The 22583-nt window shown below is 47.6% G+C and overlaps 1 protein-coding gene across 1 annotated transcript in view; it reads left to right on the top strand.

The window, feature by feature from the left end:
• SZT2 (SZT2 subunit of KICSTOR complex) overlaps positions 1–22583 on the top strand; it is a gene marked incomplete at its 5' end in the record, with an annotated part of 137111 nt that overhangs the window by 31014 nt on the left and 83514 nt on the right. Inside the window, 6 exons of the mRNA XM_089660816.1 lie at positions 429–589; positions 673–770; positions 2977–3109; positions 9376–9503; positions 16952–17082; positions 21859–22041. Of these exons, the coding sequence (XP_089516942.1) occupies positions 429–589; positions 673–770; positions 2977–3109; positions 9376–9503; positions 16952–17082; positions 21859–22041 (834 nt within the window). The remainder of the gene's footprint in view (positions 1–428; positions 590–672; positions 771–2976; positions 3110–9375; positions 9504–16951; positions 17083–21858; positions 22042–22583) is intronic.

The raw sequence follows: 22583 nt of genomic DNA, 5'->3' as shown, positions 1-22583 counted from the left end.
TCATTGGTGTCAGTGGGAGGAATAGTGCCCCATCATTGGTATCAGTGGATGATATAGTGCCCCATCATTGGTATCAGTGGATGATATAGTGCCCCATCATTGGTGTCAGTGGATGATATAGTGCCCCATCATTGGTGTCAGTGGATGATATAGTGCCCCATCATTGGTGTCAGTGGATGATCTAGTGCCCCATCATTGGTGTCAGTGGATGATATAGTGCCCCAAGGGCCAAATAAAAGCATGTTCTGCAGAGCATGGATAGCAGTACCGACTTCCCCCTACAAATAGGCCCCTTTTTATTCATCTTTTGTTCGATTGTAAAGTCCTGCGCAAACTTTTGGCGCTGCTTCTAATTATAAATCCTGTATAATAATTATATACACATTTTCTATTTGAACTGTGTCTTTGTATTACAACTCTAATTTCAGAGCAAACCCGACAATGCGGAGCTGGGACCCCCGAAAACCACAGATGACATTGTCAGCGAACGCACAGAGGAGCCGCGGACGAGGCGAAGACACAAGACGGAGAGCCTTAAAGTGCCCAGTTATCCAGACCGGCCTGGGATCAGCTTGGAACATGCACAGAGGTATCCAGCGGTAGTGCCTGCTGTACTTTAATCCATAATTCTCTGTCATTTCCATCTCCAGTGACACCATTTTATCTATGCAGGAAACGGCAGACACAGCTAGAGGAGGGTGACATGGGAACCTTGCACCCCTTATACAGTCACACCTGTCTGCAGTGGATGAACTTTATGAATCAGCTCGGTATGTCACAATCCACAGTGCTGCGAGTATCGCAGGGTTATGTTCTGTTAATTCTAAGAGCCATAGTCCAATAATAATTGCCAACTGCAAATCAAAAGAATGTATATTGGTTTTATGTACTTAAGGCTGTACTTAAAGCGGAGCTCCACCTGGAAAAAAAAGAAATAAAAGCAGCTACAAAAATTTGTATCTGCTGACTTTTAAAATACAGCCACTTACCTGTCCCTCGGTCCAGCGGTGTCCTCACCACGGCTGGTGTCACCGGCCGTCTTCTCTGCAAGCTCTGAGCGGTATTGTCGCCAACTGGGCAGGGGACCGGGAATCACATGAGCAGAAAAACAGAATTAAGAATATAGGGCAGCACAGCGGCTAAATGGTTAGCACTCTGCCTGGCAGTACTCGGGTCGCTGGTTCAAATCCCAACCACAGCACCACCTGCCTGGAGTTTGCATGTTCTCCCTGTGCCTGCGTGGGTTTCCTCCGGGTACTCCGGTTTCCTCCCACACTCCAAAGACATGCTGGTAGGTTAACTGGATCCTGTCTAAATTGTCCCTAGTATGTGTATGTATGAATGTGAGTTAGGGACCTTAGATTGTACGCCCCTTGAGGGTTAGGGACCTTAGATTGTACGCCCCTTGAGGGTTAGGGACCTTAGATTGTACGCCCCTTGAGGGTTAGGGACCTTAGATTGTACACCCCTTGAGGGTTAGGGACCTTAGATTGTACACCCCTTGAGGGTTAGGGACCTTAGATTGTACACCCCTTGAGGGTTAGGGACCTTAGATTGTACACCCCTTGATGGTTAGGGACCTTAGATTGTACGCCCCTTGATGGTTAGGGACCTTAGATTGTACGCCCCTTGAGGGTTAGGGACCTTAGATTGTACGCCCCTTGAGGGTTAGGGGCCTTAGATTGTACGCCCCTTGAGGGTTAGGGACCTTAGATTGTACGCCCCTTGAGGGTTAGGGACCTTAGATTGTACGCCCCTTGAGGGTTAGGGACCTTAGATTGTACGCCCCTTGAGGGTTAGGGACCTTAGATTGTACGCCCCTTGAGGGTTAGGGACCTTAGATTGTACACTCCTTGAGGGTTAGGGACCTTAGATTGTACGCCCCTTGAGGGTTAGGGACCTTAGATTGTACTCTCCTTGAGGGTTAGGGACCTTAGATTGTACGCCCCTTGAGGGTTAGGGACCTTAGATTGTACGCCCCTTGAGGGTTAGGGACTGATGTGAATGTACAATATATATGTAAAATGCTGCGTACATTGACGGCGCTATATAAGTACCTGAAATAAATAAACACTGATCCCTGTACGGGGCCTCTGTGTGAGGTCCCGATCATGTGATCCCTGATTGGCCAATCGGTGATTACATGAAAAGTAGTAAGCAAGATGTCACTTGTGACCTCATTGCTTACTACGTGTGAAATCTGTGAATGATCACAGAGGTAGCACTTCCGCCTGGCAGTACTCGGGTCGCTGGTTCAAATCCCAACCACGGCACCACCTGCCTGGAGTTAGCATGTTCTCCCTGTGCCTGTGTGGGTTTCCTCCGGGTACTCCGGTTTCCTCCCACATTCCAAAGACATGCTGGTAGGTTGTGCATCCAATTCAACCATTAAAAAAAAAAAAAAGTTATAATCCTACACCCACAGTTGATCCAGAGGAAGGGAAAAAAAACCAGCAAGCACGATCCAATTTGCTCCTGCAGGGGAAAGAATTCCTGCCTGACCCCCCCCCGAGAGGCAATCGGATATTCCCTGGATCAACTTTCCCTATAAATGTTATATCCAGTTATATTCTGTGTATCCAAGAAAGGATCCAGGACTTTCCTACAGCAATCCACTGAGCTGGCCACAACCAACTCTGGAGGGAGTCTATTCCACATTCTCACAGCTCTTACTGTGAAGAAACCTTTCCGTGTTTGGAGATTAAATCTCTTTTCCTCCAGACATAAAGAGCGCCCCCTTGTCCTCTGTGATGACCTCAGGGGAAATGTAAACAGGATTATATTATCTATTATTATTATTATATAATTATAACCTTGTACAAAATGGCACAGAACTGTGTGGTTTTTTTTTGGGGCGGGGGGGGGGTGTTTAATTTTTAAGTGTTTTTTTTGTTACCTTTTTATGCATTGAATAGAAATGTCATGGGAAGATGATTGTCTCCTCTAGAATTGATATCTTTCTGTATTGGTGATCAGGTTGCCCATCTGTCCAGCTGTGTTCCGTACACACTATTTCCCGATTCCTGCTTCCATCCATTCTGACCGAACTCTTCAATATCATCACATCCCTGGCCAGCGACACCAGCGTCCGGGTCTTTGAAAAAGTCACGTAAGTCTTAAACCGGATCTGCGATCTTCTTACAGTTTCTAGATAACACGTATAAATATCAACTTCAAGTGCACCTGGAGCCAGGCTAATGCCGGCCATACATGGTTCGAATTCCAAAAATTTTTTGTCCGAAAATCGGAAACGTTGTTCGCTCGGTAATCCGATGGCACCATCAATGATTTTGAAAATCGACCGAGTCATAAAGTTCACCCCATATAACAGGCGAAACTTCTGTTCCTTCCAGGTCACGGCTCATGCACATTTTCTTTTCGGAAAAACAATGATACGATTTGACCATCTAGATGAAAATTGGTAGTTTTTCATGAATTTTCCAACATGCCCGATTACCAAAAAAGGGGAGGAACCATGAAAATTGGCCGGTGCCATTGACCCACTAATAGAGCGAAAATCGGACGATTATTCTTAGGTCCAAATTTCAGATGAAAAATCAGTCAAATTTTGATCCATGTATGGCCGGCCTAAGGACAGTCAAGTATCTGCATATTCTAAACAAGCAGCAAATGAGCAATTCATTCGTAAAGTCCATAACAGAGCACTGGATTCCCCTTCCCCCCCCCCCCCCCCCCCAGTGCACCCACTCTATGCAGGCTGGTGGGCTACCAGGTCACTGCTGGAGCAGGGAACAGAAAGACATACAGCTGATGGGAATCACACTGCAACTGACTAGAGTGCCTTTGTTATGGAATTGAGGATGCATTGCTCCACAGCACCTTCCTTTAGAAACCGCATGCAGCCAGTGAAATCTGAACACAGTTTTTCTTTTGACACGAGATGAAAGTCACGTAGTTTAACCCTCTGCTGTCCACTGCAAATTGAAAACCGGTTCCAGAACCAACACCCTGCTACCTTGTCTACGAAGACACTTGCCCTAGGGCACGGGTGTCAAACTGGCGGCCCTCCAGTTGTTGCAGTACTACTTCCTGACTCTTCCAGGGCGCCATGACTCTTTCCAACTATCCCCCCAACCATGCCACATTCCCTAATAACTGGCAGCAATGGAGACTCTTCCATGGCGCCCTCTAAGAGTCTCCATTGATGGCAATTCTCAGGAAACAAGTCATGGGTGAGGATTCAGTTTCTCAGGTATTGTGTATACAATCCAAGGAAGGGAGTGGGGGGGGGAATCTAGGAAAAGTCCCATCATGCCTCTGCCTTTGGGAGTCATGTCTGCAACTGTCAATCTTGCAATGCCTCGTGGGACTTGTAGTTTGGCAACAGCTGGAGGGCCGCCAGTTTGACACCCGTGCCCTAGGGGGTCATCACGGCATCTATAGTTTGTCCTTGAGGGGAATGTAGACTACAAAGTTGGTGGGTGCAACTTAGATCTTTTTGTTTAAAACGGAGAAGTTGGTTTTAGGATGATAAAGGCATTCTGTTGCTTATAAAAAGAAATAAAAAACAAGTGCTAGATGTCAATAAAGAGAACAAAGAAGAAAAGAAGGCTTTGTTGCTTGCGAGTAAAGGGCGAAGTGACAGGTTCTCTTGTATTAAAATCCAACACCCATCAATACTCGCCTTCCCCGCCGGTTTGTTCCTCCGTTGGAGACAAAAGTCCAACCTCTGAGAAGGCTCCGGGCCTTGTATTACAAGAGTAACTGTCACCCTTCCCTGAAATGGGCAAAGTGGCGGATCCTTTGTAACCAATTGCCCCTCCGGAAGATTTACCCCCCTTCCTGACCAGGCCATTTTTTGATATATGGCGAAGCGCTACTTTAACTGACAATTGCGTCATCATGCAACGCTGAACACAAATTCAATTTATAACATTTTTTTTCACACAAATAGAGCTTTCTTTTGGTGGTGGTTAACGGTTTTTTTTTTTTTTTTCTTGTATTAGAAATGAAAAAAGACTAGGAAAAGAGAGGTTAAAAAAAAACAATGTTTTTTAATTTTTGCTATAAAACATATATAATAATAATAATAATAATAATAATAATAATAATAATAAATAAAGTCTTCATAAATTTAGGCCAAAATGTGGTGTTCTCCAAATTTTTGATAAAAACAATCCCAATACCTGTAAATTGGTTTGCGTGAAAGTTATATCGTCTACAAATGGCGGTGTATATGTGCTGGAATTTTTCTTTCTTTTTTTTTTAACTAGTAATGGTGGCAATCAGCGAATTACAGCGGGACTGCGATAGTACGGCGGACATTCTGACACTGGGTTGGAACCAACTAACTGCCACTGACGTCTCCAGTGACACTAATACAGTGATCAGTGCTAGTAAAAAGCACTGACACTGTACTAATGGCACTGGGCAGGAAGGGGTTAACATCTGGGGCGATCAAAGGGTTAACTGTGTGATTTATGTGTACTTTGGGGTGTTTTACTAGGGGATGTGCTGGTTTTTATCTCTCTGCTTTGTAGCACATCCCCGCTGACAGGAGGGAGATCTGTGTTGTTTACACTCACAGATCTCTCCCCTGTCAGCTTCTCCGCCGAGTCCCAGTCATGAATCGCTGGCCGGGACCCAGTAATTGACATCTCCAAGAGCCAATGAGAGCGCAGGTAGGGCGGCGCACACCCCCCTACCCGAAAATGCAAGATCACTTATATTTATGTGATTTTGCACAGAGCAGCAGTAAAACTGCTCTAGGACGGCTGGGAAGTGGTTAAGCTCTTGCACCCACACCATGCGTATGTGAGGATTGGCTTTGACGCCTACAACACCGTACATGCCTCCATGGGTGGCAGAGGTTTCTTTGCTGACTTACTGCACGCTCCTAGCACAGAGACTGAGCTGTCGGATACGGCTCTCAGTGCAGAGACTGAGCTGTCGGATACGGCTCCCAGCACAGAGACTGAGCTGTCGGATACGGCTCCCAGCACAGAGACTGAGCTGTCGGATACGGCTCCCAGCGCAGAGACTGAGCTGTCGGATACGGCTCTCAGCGCAGAGACTGAGCTGTCGGATACGGCTCCCAGCGCAGAGACTGAGCTGTCGGATACGGCTCCCAGCGCAGAGACTGAGCTGTCGGATACGGCTCCCAGCGCAGAGACTGAGCTGTCGGATACGGCTCCCAGCGCAGAGACTGAGCTGTGGGATACGGCTCCCAGCGCAGAGACTGAGCTGTGGGATACGGCTCCCAGCACAGAGACTGAGCTGTGGGATACGGCTCCCAGCACAGAGACTGAGCTGTGGGATACGGCTCCCAGCACAGAGACTGAGCTGTGGGATACGGCTCCCAGCACAGAGACTGAGCTGTGGGATACGGCTCCCAGCACAGAGACTGAGCTGTGGGATACGGCTCCCAGCACAGAGACTGAGCTGTGGGATACGGCTCCCAGCACAGAGACTGAGCTGTGGGATACGGCTCCCAGCACAGAGACTGAGCTGTGGGATACGGCTCCCAGCACAGAGACTGAGCTGTGGGATACGGCTCCCAGCACAGAGACTGAGCTGTGGGATACAGCTCCCAGTCTGCAGTAACAATCAGGAGCTGGTGGAACCAGCTCCCAATCATGTGAGCACTGGGACAGCCAGTCAGGTAGTCCTTCCTGCCCCTGGTCATAGTAGTCCTTCCTGCCCCTGGTCATAGTAGTCCTTCCTGCCCCTGGTCATGGTAGTCCTTCCTGCCCCTGGTCATGGTAGTCCTTCCTGCCCCTGGTCATGGTAGTCCTTCCTGCCCCTGGTCATGGTAGTCCTTCCTGCCCCTGGTCATGGTAGTCCTTCCTGCCCCTGGTCATGGTAGTCCTTCCGGCCCCTGGTCATGGTAGTCCTTCCGGCCCCTGGTCATGGTAGTCCTTCCTGCCCCTGGTCATGGTAGTCCTTCCTGCCCCTGGTCATGGTAGTCCTTCCTGCCCCTGGTCATGGTAGTCCTTCCTGCCCCTGGTCATGGTAGTCCTTCCTGCCCCTGGTCATGGTAGTCCTTCCTGCCCCTGGTCATGGTAGTCCTTCCTGCCCCTGGTCATAGCAGTCCACTTAACCACTTCATGTCCGGACACTTTCACCCCCTTCCTGCCCTCAGGCCAATTTCCAGCTTTCAGCGCCATCACACTCTGAATGACAATTGCGCGGTCATGCAACACTGCACCCATATGAATTTTTTTGCATTATTTTGAGACAGATAAAACTTTATTGTGGTGGTATTTGTTCACCACTGGGATTTTTATTTTTTTTTTGCTATATAAACGAGAAAGTCCAAAAATTTTGAAAAAAGGTGTTTTTCTTATAAAATTTTGCAAATAAATAATCTTCATAAATCTTCTTTTTAGTAAAAAAAAAATATCCCAAATTAGTTTATAACCAAAATTTATAATTTTTAAAAAACTTTTTTTTTACATTTTTATTTTTTTATATAGTATTTATTTTTAACATACTGTCATCCTAGCCGTACAGTACCATGGTGACACTGTACTACTTGTGGGGGGGTGATGATTTTTTTTTTTTTTTTACACTAATTGCTTTTATACCCATAAAGGCTGTAAAATCAATCATTTCTCCTTTTCTCTGGTTGCATTCTTGCAGCCATTGAGAAATACTGTTTGAACTGTGATTGGTCACAGCTTGTTACATGGTACAAGTCTGTTGTGAATGGCCCTGTACCATGTGACCTCTGTGATCATTCACAGATTTCACACATAGTAAACAATGATGTCACAAGTGACATTTTGCTTACTACTTTTCATGTAATCACTGATTGGCCAATCAGGGATCACATGATCGGGACCTCACACAGAGGCCCCGTACAGGGATCAGTGTTATTTATTTAATTATTTCAGGTACTTATACAGCGCTGTCAATTTACGCAGCACTTTACATATATATTGTACATTCACATCAGTCTCTAACCCTCAAGAGGCGTACAATCTAAGGTCCCTAACCCTCAAGGGGCGTACAATCTAAGGTCCCTAACCCTCAAGGGGCGTACAATCTAAGGTCCCTAACCCTCAAGGGGGGTACAATCTAAGATCCCTAACCCTCAAGGGGGGTACAATCTAAGATCCCTAACCCTCAAGGGGCGTACAATCTAAGGTCCCGAACCCTCAGGGGGCGTACAATCTAAGGTCCCGAACCCTCAGGGGGCGTACAATCTAAGGTCCCGAACCCTCAGGGGGCGTACAATCTAAGGTCCCGAACCCTCAGGGGGCGTACAATCTAAGGTCCCGAACCCTCAGGGGGCGTACAATCTAAGGTCCCGAACCCTCAGGGGGCGTACAATCTAAGGTCCCGAACCCTCAGGGGGCGTACAATCTAAGGTCCCGAACCCTCAGGGGGCGTACAATCTAAGGTCCCGAACCCTCAGGGGGCGTACAATCTAAGGTCCCGAACCCTCAGGGGGCGTACAATCTAAGGTCCCGAACCCTCAGGGGGCGTACAATCTAAGGTCCCGAACCCTCAGGGGGCGTACAATCTAAGGTCCCGAACCCTCAGGGGGCGTACAATCTAAGATCCCTAACCCTCAGGGGGCGTACAATCTAAGATCCCTAACCCTCAGGGGGCGTACAATCTAAGGTCCCTAACCCTCAAGGGGCGTACAATCTAAGGTCCCTAACCCTCAAGGGGCGTACAATCTAAGGTCCCTAACCCTCAAGGGGCGTACAATCTAAGGTCCCTAACCCTCAAGGGGCGTATAATCTAAGGTCCCTAACCCTCAGGGGGCGTACAATCTAAGATCCCTAACCCTCAGGGGGCGTACAATCTAAGGTCCCTAACCCTCAAGGGGCGTACAATCTAAGGTCCCTAACCCTCAAGGGGGCGTACAATCTAAGGTCCCTAACCCTCATGGGGTGTACAATCTAAGGTCCCTAACTCACATTCATACATACACATACTAGGGACAATTTAGACAGGATCCAGTTAACCTACCAGCATGTCTTTGGAGTGTGGGAGGAAACCGGAGTACCCGGAGGAAACCCAAGCAGGCACAGGGAGAACATGCTAACTCCAGGCAGGTGGTGCTGTGGCTGGGATTCGAACCAACAACCTAGTGCTGCCAGGCGAAGTGCTAACCAACCGTCTTCCGCTGTGTCCGTGGTGCCGCGCTCTCCCAGGGAGCGCACACAATCCAAAATGGTGGGCGCCGTTTATGAACGGCAACCCGCCACTGGACTGCCACATTCCAGCCGTTTCTATACAGCGGCCGGACGGGAAGTGGTTAAAGGCGCACCGAGGCTGGGCAGGAAAGGGATAAGCAATGTAATAACCACAACGTCTCTGATCAGAGAAGAGATTTATTTGTTATTTGGGACAATCGGACGTTTCAGAAAATGTTTTATGTGGCAATGTATCTTCCTCTAGTGGTCCTGAAGGTCCAGCCTTTGTGCCGTACTCCACCAGCCAGCCTAGCCCGACTCGGCCTGCCGCAGCCCGTGAGATGACCCTGCTGGGACGTAACTTCCGCCAGTGGAGATACAACACAGAACAAGGTAAGTCACCCCTATGCCTCGTGCCATTGATGGCTACAACCCCTCTCTATAAATACAGTGGAACTGGTTGTATTTAAAGTGTACCTACAGCCAGGACCTCCCTCTGTATAGACTAGGGAGGGGTTAAAACCCCTGTTTGTGTTCTATTGGGGAGATTTCCCTTTACTTCCTGTCCTGGAGACAGAAAAGTCAGTGAAAGGAAATCTCTCTAAAGCAAAGGGAAATTCTTCTGTTAGGGCCGGTTTACACCAGAACACAATGAGAGGAGGTGGCAGGGAAGGTAGATAGCAGGGGGTCTGGGCAGGAGCGGAGAGGATGGTCTGGATGGTATGTTGAGACGAGGTTGGTGGCTGTAGCTGGGGGCCGAGTTGTGGATACTTTTCTATGTTGTTTGAGTTTTATTTTAGTGGTGCACCGAAATGAAAATTCTGCACCGAAACCGAAAATTCTGGATGCACTTGGCCAAAAACCGAAATGGAAAAGATCTTTTTAAAGTTTTTTTTTTTTTTTTTTTATTTATATATATATAATTGTATTATATTTAGCTTTTTAATTAATATCATGAATTGAAATGAATGTGAATTTAAAAAATACAGTCCAGGTACTTGAAACAACTTTTATTGACAGTAACACACACAAATTGGCCAGAAAATAAAGTGAAATATATATATATAATTTATTTAAAAAACTTAAATAGAGGCGTCTTTGCATTACATTAAATAGGGGGTGTTTTTGCATTGGGAGTCAATAAGATGGGATGCGATTTTGCATTGGATTCATTGGGGCATGCTTTTACATTGGCGTCAATAGGCAGTGATTTTCCATTGGAGTCAGTAGGATGAGATTTTGCATTGAAGTCAAGGGGGGGGGGTTACATTGAAGTCAATGGGACACAATTTTGAATTGCAGTCAATGGGACACAATTTTGAATTGCAGTCAACGGGACACAATTTTGAATTGTAGTCAACGGGACACAATTTTGAATTGGAGTAAATAAACAGCACAGTGGCTAAATGGTTAGCAGTTCCGCCTGGCAGTACTAGGGTCGTTGGTTTGAATCCCAACCACGGCACCACCTACCTGGAGTTTGCATATTCACATTCATACATACACATACTAGGGCCAATTTAGACTGGAGCCAATTAACCTGCCAGTAGGTCTTTGGAGTGTGAGAGGAAACAGAGTATGTGGAGGAAACCCACGCAGGCACTGGGAGAACATGCAAACTCCAAGCAGGTGGTGCCGTGGTTGGGATTCAAACCAACGACCCGAGTACTGCCAGGCGGAAGTGCTAACCATTTAGCCACTGTGCTGCATTGAAGTCAGTAGGATGCGATTTCGCATTGAAGTCAAAGACATTATTGGTAAAACGCCGATAACCCTATTTTCGGTCGATAGATTTCGGTGGCCAATATATATCGGTGCATCACTATTTTATTTGTTAGGTGAGTGAAAGCCAGTGGAGGGATTGACATGGAGGGGTGGTAGACACTGAATGGTTGGTAAGGTGGATGAGTCTGGCAGCAGGTTTCATGGTGGACTGAACTGGGGATAGTCTGTGTAGAGGAAGGTCAACGAGAAGGGAGTCTTTCATTAGTACCGTATTTGCCGCCGTATAAGACAACCCCCTACTTTTCCTGTTAAAATATAGGGTTTGAGCTATACTCGCCGTATAAGACTACCCCTCTTCCAACGCGCCCCATCATTGGTGTCAGTGGGGAGGAGGAATAGTGCCCCATCGTTGGTGTCAGTGGGGAGGAGGAATAGTGCCCCATCGTTGGTGTCAGTGGGGAGGAGGAATAGTGCCCCATCGTTGGTGTCAGTGGGGAGGAGGAATAGTGCCCCATCGTTGGTGTCAGTGGGGAGGAGGAATAGTGCCCCATCGTTGGTGTCAGTGGGGAGGAGGAATAGTGCCCCATCATTGGTGTCAGTGGGGGAGGAATAGTGCCCCATCATTGGTGTCAGTGGGGAGAAAAGTGGCCCATCATTGGTGTCAGTGGGGGAGGAATAGTGCCCCATCGTTGGTGTCAGTGGGGAGAACAGTGCCCCATCGTTGGTGTCAGTGGAGGAGGAATAGTGCCCCATCGTTAGTGTCAGTGGGGAGAGGAGCAGCTGCTCCTTCTTTCAGTTCGGCCGCTTGATTTTCGCGGGGCGGTTCGGCTCCGCCTCCTCGCTGGTGATTGGTCGCCTGTGTGCCTTTCCAGTGCTGGCACCCAATCACCGGTGAGGAGGCGGACCATCGAGCGGCCGAACTGAAAGAAGGAGCAGCCGCGCTTCCTGGACCGGATCGTCGTGGGACCGGGACCGGAGCCAGGTAAGGTACAGCAGCCCCTCTGCCCACCCCTGTACTTGGTGTCCGTTGGAGGAGGAGGGGGGGGCGGCGCCGCCCCTCGAAAAAGTGCCGCCCTGACACCGGCTCGCCGTATACCGGCGTATAAGACGACCCCCGACTTTTCAAAAGATTTTCACGGGTTGAAAAGTCGTCTTATACGCCGGCAAATACGGTATATGAAGAAACAAGGGTTCCCATCCTAGGCTGGTATCCCAAATGGGCACAGGGGTCCTATCTACATACAGGCATCTCTATGACAACCCATGGCCCAACGCTGAGCCTCTAGACTGTTGGCATCTCTATGACACCCCATGGCCCAACGCTGAGCCTCTAGGCTGTTGGCATCTCTATGACAACCCATGGCCCAACGCTGAGCCTCTAGGCTGTTGGCATCTCTATGACAACCCATGGCCCAACGCTGAGCCTCTAGACTGTTGGCATCTCTATGACAACCCATGGCCCAACGCTGAGCCTCTAGACTGTTGGCATCTCTATGACAACCCATGGCCCAACGCTGAGCCTCTAGGCTGTTGGCATCTCTATGACAACCCATGGCCCAACGCTGAGCCTCTAGACTGTTGGCATCTCTATGACACCCCATGGCCCAACGCTGAGCCTCTAGACTGTTGGCATCTCTATGAGAACATTTGCATTGAATAATAAAAGTTTTCCGGACTGTTGAACCCTTGTGGCGCTCTGTAACTGAGGTTATGACCTTCTGAGAATCCTTCTTTGCTCCCAGCATGCACATTTGAAGAGGAGGAGGAGGAGAAGGTGGAGAAGCATGGGTTTGATAGAAATGATGATCGTGGCAGCCAGGTGAAGGAGTGTAAGTGTATTCTAGTCTGCTGGCTGTGACCACGAGGGTGTCGGTTGTGGGGTGTGATGCACTGAGGTGATCTGATTGTTGGGGGTTGTGATGCACAAAGGTGAGCGTGTAACAGTAAGTGTCTTACCTTCTTCCATACTGGAACCCTTTCTGAACAGAGGTGACACCTTTTCGTACTGCACACTATGTTGGTTCACCTAGAAGGGACATAAGTGTCTTCTGATTGGCTGAGACACCCACTGACCTCTTATACCTCTTGAGGACTGAAGCTGGGAACACTCTTTGCTGTGGTTGGTTCCAGCTCCCCTTAACGGTTTTGGTATCTCCACTCCTCCTTTCCTATTCGCTATGACAGGGGTCTCCAAATGTCCTACATACAATGCCAGACAGTTTACTGTCCTTCAAAGTTTAGGGTGGCCTGACTGTGGCCAGCGGGAGTAGAAAATGTCATCCTGATGTCAGTGGGAGTAAACCACGTCCCCTCTTTGATATTAGGGGAGGAATAGTGCCCCATCATTGGTGTCAGTGAGAGGAATAGTGCCCCATCATTGGTATCAGTGGGAGGAATAGTGCCCCATCATTGGTATCAGTGGGAGGAATAGTGCCCCATCATTGGTGTCAGTGGGGGGAATAGTGCCCCATCATTGGTGTCAGTGGGAGGAATAGTGCCCCATCATTGGTGTCAGTGGGAGGAATAGTGCCCCATCATTGGTATCAGTGGGAGGAATAGTGCCCCATCATTGGTATCAGTGGGAGGAATAGTGCCCCATCATTGGTATCAGTGGGAGGAATAGTGCCCCATCATTGGTGTCAGTGGGAGGAATAGTGCCCCATCATTGGTATCAGTGGGAGGAATAGTGCCCCATCATTGGTGTCAGTGGGGGGAATAGTGCCCCATCATTGGTGTCAGTGGGAGGAATAGTGCCCCATCATTGGTATCAGTGGGAGGAATAGTGCCCCATCATTGGTATCAGTGGGAGCAATGGTGTCCCATCATTGGTGTCAGTGGGAGGAATAGTTCCCCATCATTGGTGTCAGCAGGAAGAATAGTGCCCCATCATCGGTGTCAGAGGGAGGAGGAATAGTGCCCCATCATTGGTGTTAGCAGGTGGAATAGTGGCCCATCATTGGTGTCAGTGGGAGGAATAGTGCCCCATCATTGGTATCAGCGGGAGGAATAGTGCCCCATCATTGGTATCAGCGGGAGGAATAGTGCCCCATCATTGGTGTCAGTGGGAGGAATAGTGCCCCACCATTGGTATCAGTGGGAGGAATAGTGCCCCATCATTGGTGTCAGTGGGAGGAATAGTGCCCCATCATTGGTGTCAGTGGGAGGAATAGTGCCCCATCATTGGTGTCAGTGGGAGGAATAGTGCCCCATCATTGGTGACAGTGGGAGGAATAGTGCCCCATCATTGGTATCAGTGGGAGGAATAGTGCCCCATCATTGGTGTCAGTGGGAGGAATAGTGCCCCATCATTGGTGTCAGTGGGAGGAATAGTGCCCCATCATTGGTGTCAGTGGGAGGAATAGTGCCCCATCATTGGTATCAGTGGGAGGAATAGTGCCCCATCATTGGTGTCAGTGGGAGGAATAGTGCCCCATCATTGGTGTCAGTGGGAGGAGTAGTGCCCCATCATTGGTATCAATGGGAGGAATAGTGCCCCATCATTGGTGTCAGTGGGAGGAATAGTGCCCCATCATTGGTGTCAGTGGGAGGAATAGTGCCCCATTGTCAGAGTGAATGTGAATGGTAGGAACTATACTCCAGTGTTGCTGATATGGAGGGGGTGGATAAAAGCAAGCAAAGGGCTGCATCTGATCCCTGGGCTGCCATTTGGAGACCACTGCTCTATAATCTGATAGAAAATATACTGGGCTGGGGGTTTATCTAGGCACCACATTCCCCCCCAAACTATACTGTTCCATAGATGATTCTCACATGTATATGGTAGCTTTTATATACAGTATATAATACGTATAGCTATAGAGAATATGAAAATTATAAATAAATATCAGACTGTAATATGACACAAAGATTGTTTTATTATTTCTTTGTAAATCTTACAATCACTTAGAGAGAGAAGGAGGTCCCTACAGCTGTATATGTTTACCATTGATACCCTCGGGCACCCACTGCTCAGAAACTACAATATCTCTTCATATAGGAAAAGCCGTATTTCCATTCAGCTGAAGCGGGTTTCTGCAGTGAGATGAGGAGGCTTACTACAGCATACATTGTCTGCGTTCAGGGCCCCGAACCCTCACAGATGTCACACTGGGAACAGCGGCTGTGTCTGTGCAGCTGCTGCATCCCAGATGACGTGACTAGGACTTAGCCAGCTAGCCTGCAAACAAACCAGATTAACCCCATCTAACAATTCAGGGTACAAGCACTCATTTCAAATCTATGTGGAAGCCGCAGTGCCCATGTCAAGGCTTCTCTGTGTACTGCAGTCCGAACTCTATAGTTCCCAGAGTCGGAGCACATATAGCAGTGGATAAATTATAAAAAAAACCCCGGACCCCGCATTCACTATATCCGCTCTCCCCGGACTCCGCATTCACTATATCCGCTCTCCCCGGACCCCGCATTCACTATATCCGCTCTCCCCGGACTCCGCATTCACTATATCCGCTCTCCCCGGACCCCGCATTCACTATATCCGCTCTCCCCGGACTCCGCATTCACTATATCCCCTCTCCCCGGACTCCGCATTCACTATATCCGCTCTCCCCGGACCCCGCATTCACTATATCCGCTCTCCCCGGACCCCGCATTCACTATATCCGCTCTCCCCGGACTCCGCATTCACTATATCCGCTCTCCCCGGACCCCGCATTCACAATATCCGCTCTCCCCGGACCCCGCATTCACTGTATCCGCTCTCCGCGGACCCCGCATTCACTGTATCCGCTCTCCCCGGACCCCGCATTCACTGTATCCGGTCTCCCACAGTACACAGAACATGGAAATGCAATTATTTTAGTAAATATAAACTGATAAATACCTTTCCTCATCAGCAGTATATTACAGTCTTTACATGGGACGAGGCCTAACACTTATGGCTGATCTTCGATCCTCTTTATCGGATGGTATAGGAGGTGTGTATGTCTCACAGATCATCCAACCAGATAAGCAGTGATCAGGGACTCGCTCCCATCCAGATGAGGGACTGCAGGAGACATAAGAGGGACGTTGGGTGCCGACCCCTTACAAGGCTTCAATAAGTCTGCTAAGCTTTTGAAGTAATAACGAAAGACCTTGATATGCTGAGTTGTTGGCCTAGGCCAGATCATACGAGGTGGTATCAAAACGTTTCAAGGCTAGATTTGTAACACGCCAACAGATGGTTGTACGCACAGTCACAGGGATCACTGACCTTCAAAAGTCAGTGTGCGAAGAGACATCGTCCTGTGTACATTGGGAGCTGTGCAACTGGTGCTTTTCTTACCACGTCTGTTAATTCATCATGGACAGCAAGTTGGAACAAAGAGCAAACGGAAAATCCCCAAATTTTGTCACCGGTAATGATCCTCGCCATGAAGGATGAGTCATCCACGGCACGCTGAGTTGAGTTCTTGGCAGGCTTGGATGCGGTGTTCCTTCTGCTCCTAGGTCAGCAGCCTGGAGATGAACTTGCAGGTCATACAGCGCATGTTCAAATCACACGTGAGGATTGCCTGGAGTGTTCCGTATGACACACCGACGATGGCAGCAATGTTGTGGATTGTTCTCCCTCGATCATCATGCACAAGTTGCAGAATGCTGTCATTTTGAGGGGTTGAGCTTGTCCTCCAGTTATGTTCTTTCGCTTTTGAAGCGCCCGTGCCACTCAAAGCATCTTGAATGTCTCATTGCAGCATCGCCGTAAACTTGCCAAATCGTGTAAGACGTCTCTGCGGCAGGTTTGCCCGGTTTTCACGCAGAATTTCACGTTTGCTCTTTGCTTTAACTTGCTGTCCATAATGAATCAGCAGATGTGGTAACACACGTGGTCAGAATAGCACCAGTTGCACAGCTCCCGATGCATACAGCTGTTTTGGCACACTGATTTATGAAGGTCTGTGCTCCCAGTGACTGTGCGTGCAGCCTTTTGCTGCGATCTGTTGGTGTGTTACAAAACTAGTCTCAAATTTTTGATGCCTCGTATGTGAGCTTTTAAACCCGAACTAGATATATGCAGCAAGATTCCGGTCCTCGTCGTCTTTTCCAACATAAATTTTCATCGTATGATAGTGAATTTATTCCACCTTCCCTCACCGTACCTCTTACTGTACTTGCAGCTCAAAAGGGTTTCCAGCGGTTTGAAGCCATGGAGCTCGGTTCGGCAGAGAGACCGCTGGATTTATCCACGTCAGTCCGGGGCTTGGTCCCCCGACAGAGATTCCTATTGATAGAAATCCAAGACAAGAAAGTGAGTATAACATTTCACACCAAAAAAATCTTTACAATTCCGCACGATGGTGTATGAAGTTATCAAAAATGAAAGAATAAATATTCAATCTACATGAGCAGCCACCACAACGTTGCAGGCAACAATACACAGAAAATAATATACAAAAGTGTGGCACGTCAAAACATTTTGGAACGTAAAAGTCCAATCTACAAAATGAAGATATATAGAATAAGCCCCTCTTCAGTGGAAATTCGGTGCTGCAATGGATGTCTCAAAAATGGCCAGGAGAAGATAGAAGAGGATCCACCATCGCCAAACACTCTGCCTCTTACCAGATCATGTTGAACCCCCAGTTATGGATGGGTCAGAAAACGCTGTGTAAGTTCCAAAAGGTAAGCCGCAGACCTCGACGCTCTTTGGTTCCAAACTTTCACATCAGAAGGCGGGCTGTAAGATGAACCTACAAAGGAATTATCCTCGCAGAGGACAACCCCATTCAAATTGCCAAAAGAATCCCCAGTGTGGTAAGATGGTGATGTTCCAATCCGCAAAATGAAGATATATAGAATAAGCCCCTCTTGACTGGAACCTCGGTGCTGCAATAGATGTCTCAAAGGTGGCCAGGAGAAGATAGAAGAGGGTCCACCATCACCATCTTACTACACTGTGAGGATTCTTTTTGCAATTTGAATGGGGTTGTCCTCTGCGAGGATAATTCCTTTGTAGGTTCATCTTACAGCCCACCTTCTGATGTGAAAGTTTGGAACCAAAAGAGCGTCAAGGTCTGCGGCTTACCTTTTGGAACTTATACAGCGTTTTTTGACCCATCCATAACTGGGGGTTCAACATGATCTGGTAAGAGGCAGAGTGGATGGTGATGGTGGACCCTTTTCTCTCTTCTCTTGGCCACCTTTGAGACCTCTATTTCAGCGCTGAGGTTCCACTGAAGAGGGGCTTATTCTATATATCTTCATTTTGTGGATTGGACTTTTAGCACTCATGCACACTGGGCACATTTACAGTGGCTGTTTTTGGCGTTTGATGTTTTTTTTTCTACAGTCAATAAACTCCCCAGCATATTATCCTAAAATAATATACAAAAGTGTGGCGCTTCGAAACATTTTGAAGCTTAAAAGTCCAATCCACAAAATGAAGATATATAGAATACGCCCCTCTTCAGTGGAACCTCGGTGCTGCAATAGATGTCTCAAAAATGGCCAGGAGAAGATATAAAAGGGTCCACCATCTCCAAACACTGCCTCTTACCAGATCATGTTGAACCCCCAGTTATGGATGGGTCAGAAAACGCTGTGCAAGTTCCAAAAGGTAAGCCGCAGATCTTGACGCTCTTTTGGTTCCAAATTTTCACATCAGAAGGCGGGCTGTAAGATGAACCTACAAAGGAATTATCCTCATAGAGGACAACCCCATTCAAGTTGCCAAAAGAATCCCCAGTGTGGTAAGATGGTGATGTTCCAATCCGCAAAATGAAGATATATAGAATAAGCCCCTCTTGACTGGAACCTCAGTGCTGCAATAGATGTCTCAAAGGTGGCCAGGAGAAGATAGAAGAGGGTCCACCATCACCATCTTACTACACTGTGAGGATTCTTTTTGCAATTTGAATGGGGTTGTCCTCTACGAGGATAATTCCTTTGTAGGTTCATCTTACAGCCCGCCTTCTGATGTGAAAGTTTGGAACCAAAAGAGCGTCAAGGTCTGCGGCTTACCTTTTGGAACTTGTACAGCGTTTTTTGACCCATCCATAACTGGGGATTCAACATGATCTGGTAAGAGGCAGAGTGGATGGTGATGGTGGACCCTTTTCTCTCTTCTCTTGGCCACCTTTGAGACCTCTATTTCAGTGCTGAGGTTCCACTGAAGAGGGGCTTATTCTATATATCTTCATTTTGTGGATTGGACTTTTAGCACTCATGCACACTGGGCACTTTTACAGCGGCTGTTTTTTGTGTTTGATGTTTTTTTTTCTACAGTCAATAAACTCCCCAGCATATTATCCTAAAATAATATACAAAAGTGTGGCGCTTCGAAACATTTTGAAGCTTAAAAGTCCAATCCACAAAATGAAGATATATAGAATACGCCCCTCTTCAGTGGAACCTCGGTGCTGCAATAGATGTCTCAAAAATGGCCAGGAGAAGATATAAAAGGGTCCACCATCTCCAAACACTCTGCCTCTTACCAGATCATGTTGAACCCCCAGTTATGGATGGGTCAGAAAACGCTGTGTAAGTTCCAAAAGGTAAGCCGCAGACCTCGACGCTCTTTTGGTTCCAAATTTTCACATCAGAAGGCGGGCTGTAAGATGAACCTACAAAGGAATTATCCTCGCAGAGGACAACCCCATTCAAGTTGCAAACAAAATCCTCACAGTGTAGTAAGATGGTGATGGTGGACCCTCTTCTATCTTCTCCTGGTCACATTTGAGACCTCTATTGCAGCACAGAGGTTCCAGTCAAAAGGGGCTTATTCTATATATCTTCATTTTGTGGATTGGACTTTTTAGCCCTCATGCACACGGGACGTTTTTACAGCGGCTGTTTTTGGCGTTTGACCTTTTTTTTTTCTACAGTCAACAAACTCCCCAGCATGTTATCCTAGGTGTCCATACACACATAGACTGGAATAAACGTTTTTTTGGCTGGAAAAAACCCCAAAACTAATGGGTTTCTAGAGGAGTTTTTCAGCTGTAATAACGCTCTAACACTAAAAAAGCGGTAAAACGCTGCAGACCAGCGACTCAGACTCTACACAGTGAGCTGATACCCCCTATCCAACCCCATGGCAAGCAGAGGATTAAATGCCCCTCCAAGATGCCCCAGCTTTCCAGGAAAAGAGCTTTCCTGTGCGCTGCCACTGGGGGACCATTCGAGGGCGCCGCAGGTGCAAGCAGCCACACAGCTAGAGTGGGCTATTTAAACCTGTGAGGCCCAGTGAAAAGTGGGACTGTGTGATGGAACCTGGCCTTGAAGGAGTTAAACTAGTTACAGGACTCTAGGTGGCTAAAATGTAAGTTTTGGCTGTGAAGTAGTTAAATGTCCACTTTGGACTGAATGGACAAGTAGGTTACTTGTTGGGGAAGGATGGGGGAGGGGGAAAGAATCCAAAATCTGGCTTTTAACAAACCCCACCTCCTCTGGGGTATGCGCCTTAGCTGTCTATAGGAACAGGCTAAACTTATTTTTTTTTAAATTTTGAGAAAAAAAAATATATATTTGCGAGGAAATCCTATGTATAAATATTTATTTTTGCACCTGCATCGCTTTTTCCATTTGTTATATTTGTATAAAGATCGTATTTACATTTATTTTAAATAAACACCATGGTACAGTAAAAAAAAAAAAAAAAAAAACGCAGCAAACAGGCGTTTTTGGACTTTTTTGACAAAACCCTTTTTATTTTTTTTTGTGAGAAAAAAAAAAAGGCAAATGCAGAAAAATGCAGAAAACGCAGCTAATTGCGGTAAAACGCCTCAAACCGCTGTTTTTGGACCCAAAAAAAATTTTTGGTCAAGAAAACCACTTAAAACACAAACGCAGGGAAACCCCGCTAAACGCTAATGCAAAACCGCTAAAAAAACCCTGACCAGCATTATCAAAACGTCCCCCCAGTGTGCATGAGGGCTAAAGTTCAAAAATGTTTCGAATCGCCGCGCTTTTGTATATTATAACATATCACATGATGATCAGCCTTCTGCAGCCTCTTCTGCACATCTACCGTATTTGCCGGCGTATAAGACGACCCCCTACTTTTCCTGTTAAAATATAGGGTTTGAGCTATACTCGCCGTATAAGACTACCCCTCTTCCAACGCGCCCCATCATTGGTGTCAGTGGGGAGGAGGAATAGTGCCCCATCATTGGTGTCAGTGGGGAGGAGGAATAGTGCCCCATCATTGGTGACAGTGGGGAGGAGGAATAGTGCCCCATCATTGGTGTCAGTGGGGAGGAGTAATAGTGCCCCATCATTGGTGACAGTGGGGAGGAGGAATAGTGCCCCATCATTGGTGTCAGTGGGGGAGGAATAGTGTCCCATCATTGGTGTCAGTGGGAGGAATAGTGCCCCATCGTTGGTGTCAGTGGGGGAGGAATAGTGCCCCATCGTTGGTGTCAGTGGGGGAGGAATAGTGCCCCATCATTGGTGTCAGTGGGGGAGGAATAGTGCCCCATCATTGGTATCAGTGGGGAGAAAAGTGCCCCATCGTTGGTGTCAGTGGGGAGGAGGAATAGTGCCCCATCGTTGGTGTCAGTGGGGAGGAGGAATAGTGCCCCATCGTTGGTGTCAGTGGGGAGGAGGAATAGTGCCCCATCGTTGGTGTCAGTGGGGGAGAGGAGCAGCCGCTCCTTCTTTCAGTTCGGCCGCTTGATTTTCGCGGGGCCGTTCGGCTCCGCCTCCTCGCCGGTGATTGGTCGCCTGTGTGCCTTTCCAGTGCTGGCGCCCAATCACCGGTGAGGAGGCGGAGCCGAGCGGGCGGCAGGACCATCGAGCGGCCGAACTGAAAGAAGGAGCAGCCGCGCCTCCTGGACCGGATCGTCGTGGGACCGGGACCGGAGCCAGGTAAGGTACAGCAGCCCCTCTGCCCACCCCTGTACTTGGTGTCCGTTGGAGGAGGAGGGGGGGCGGCGCCGCCCCTCGAAAAAGTGCCGCCCTGACACCGGCTCGCCGTATACCGGCGTATAAGACGACCCCCGACTTTTCAAAAGATTTTCACGGGTTGAAAAGTCGTCCTATACGCCGGCAAATACGTTAATCCTGATGTTTCCTGTCTCCTCAGCTCACCCTCTACACTTACAATTGGTCTCCAGACTTGGGGGCGTCTCTCAGTCGCTCGCTGGTGCGTTTGATCCAATGGCAGAATGCACGGTCACACGTGGTGCACTGTCTCCTGAATCAGAAGATGGGGCTGTTCCATCATTACTGCTTCACCGACACACCGATGCACGAGGACAACAAACAGGTAAAAAAAAAAAAACAGGTGGAAAAAAATTATATAAGTTGCCATACGAAATCGAATTCCTGCTGGGAATATTTTGGTTTTTTTTTTTTGTTTTATTTTTTTTCAATACCAGACACTTTCACTCCATTCCAGGCCAATTTTCAGCTTTCAGCGCGGTCATACTGTCAAATACTCAGTCATGCAACACTGTACCCAAATTATTTTTATATCCACCTTTTTGTTTTTGACAGGCAGAGCTTTCTTTTGGTGGTATTTATTAAGGGTTTTTTTTTCTTTTTTCTTTTTTTTTTTGTTTGTTCTATAAACGAAAAATAAGGAACATTTTGAAAAAAAAACACTTTTTGTTCGTTTCTCTAATAAAAATTTTCAAATACATAATCCTTTAGAAATTTAGGCCAAAATGTATTCTGCTACATTTCTTTAACCCCTTCCAGTCCGGACGCTTTCCCCCCCTTCCAGTCCGGACGCTTTCCCCCCCTTCCAGTCCGGACGCTTTCCCCCCCTTCCAGTCCGGACGCTTTCCCCCCCTTCCAGTCGGGACG

Source organism: Staurois parvus, unplaced genomic scaffold, assembly GCF_062004578.1.
Source record: "Staurois parvus isolate SC_StPar_1 unplaced genomic scaffold, SC_StPar_1.0 ptg001281l, whole genome shotgun sequence".
NCBI lineage: Eukaryota > Metazoa > Chordata > Amphibia > Anura > Ranidae > Staurois > Staurois parvus.
This window is presented reverse-complemented; position numbering and strand designations above follow the sequence as displayed.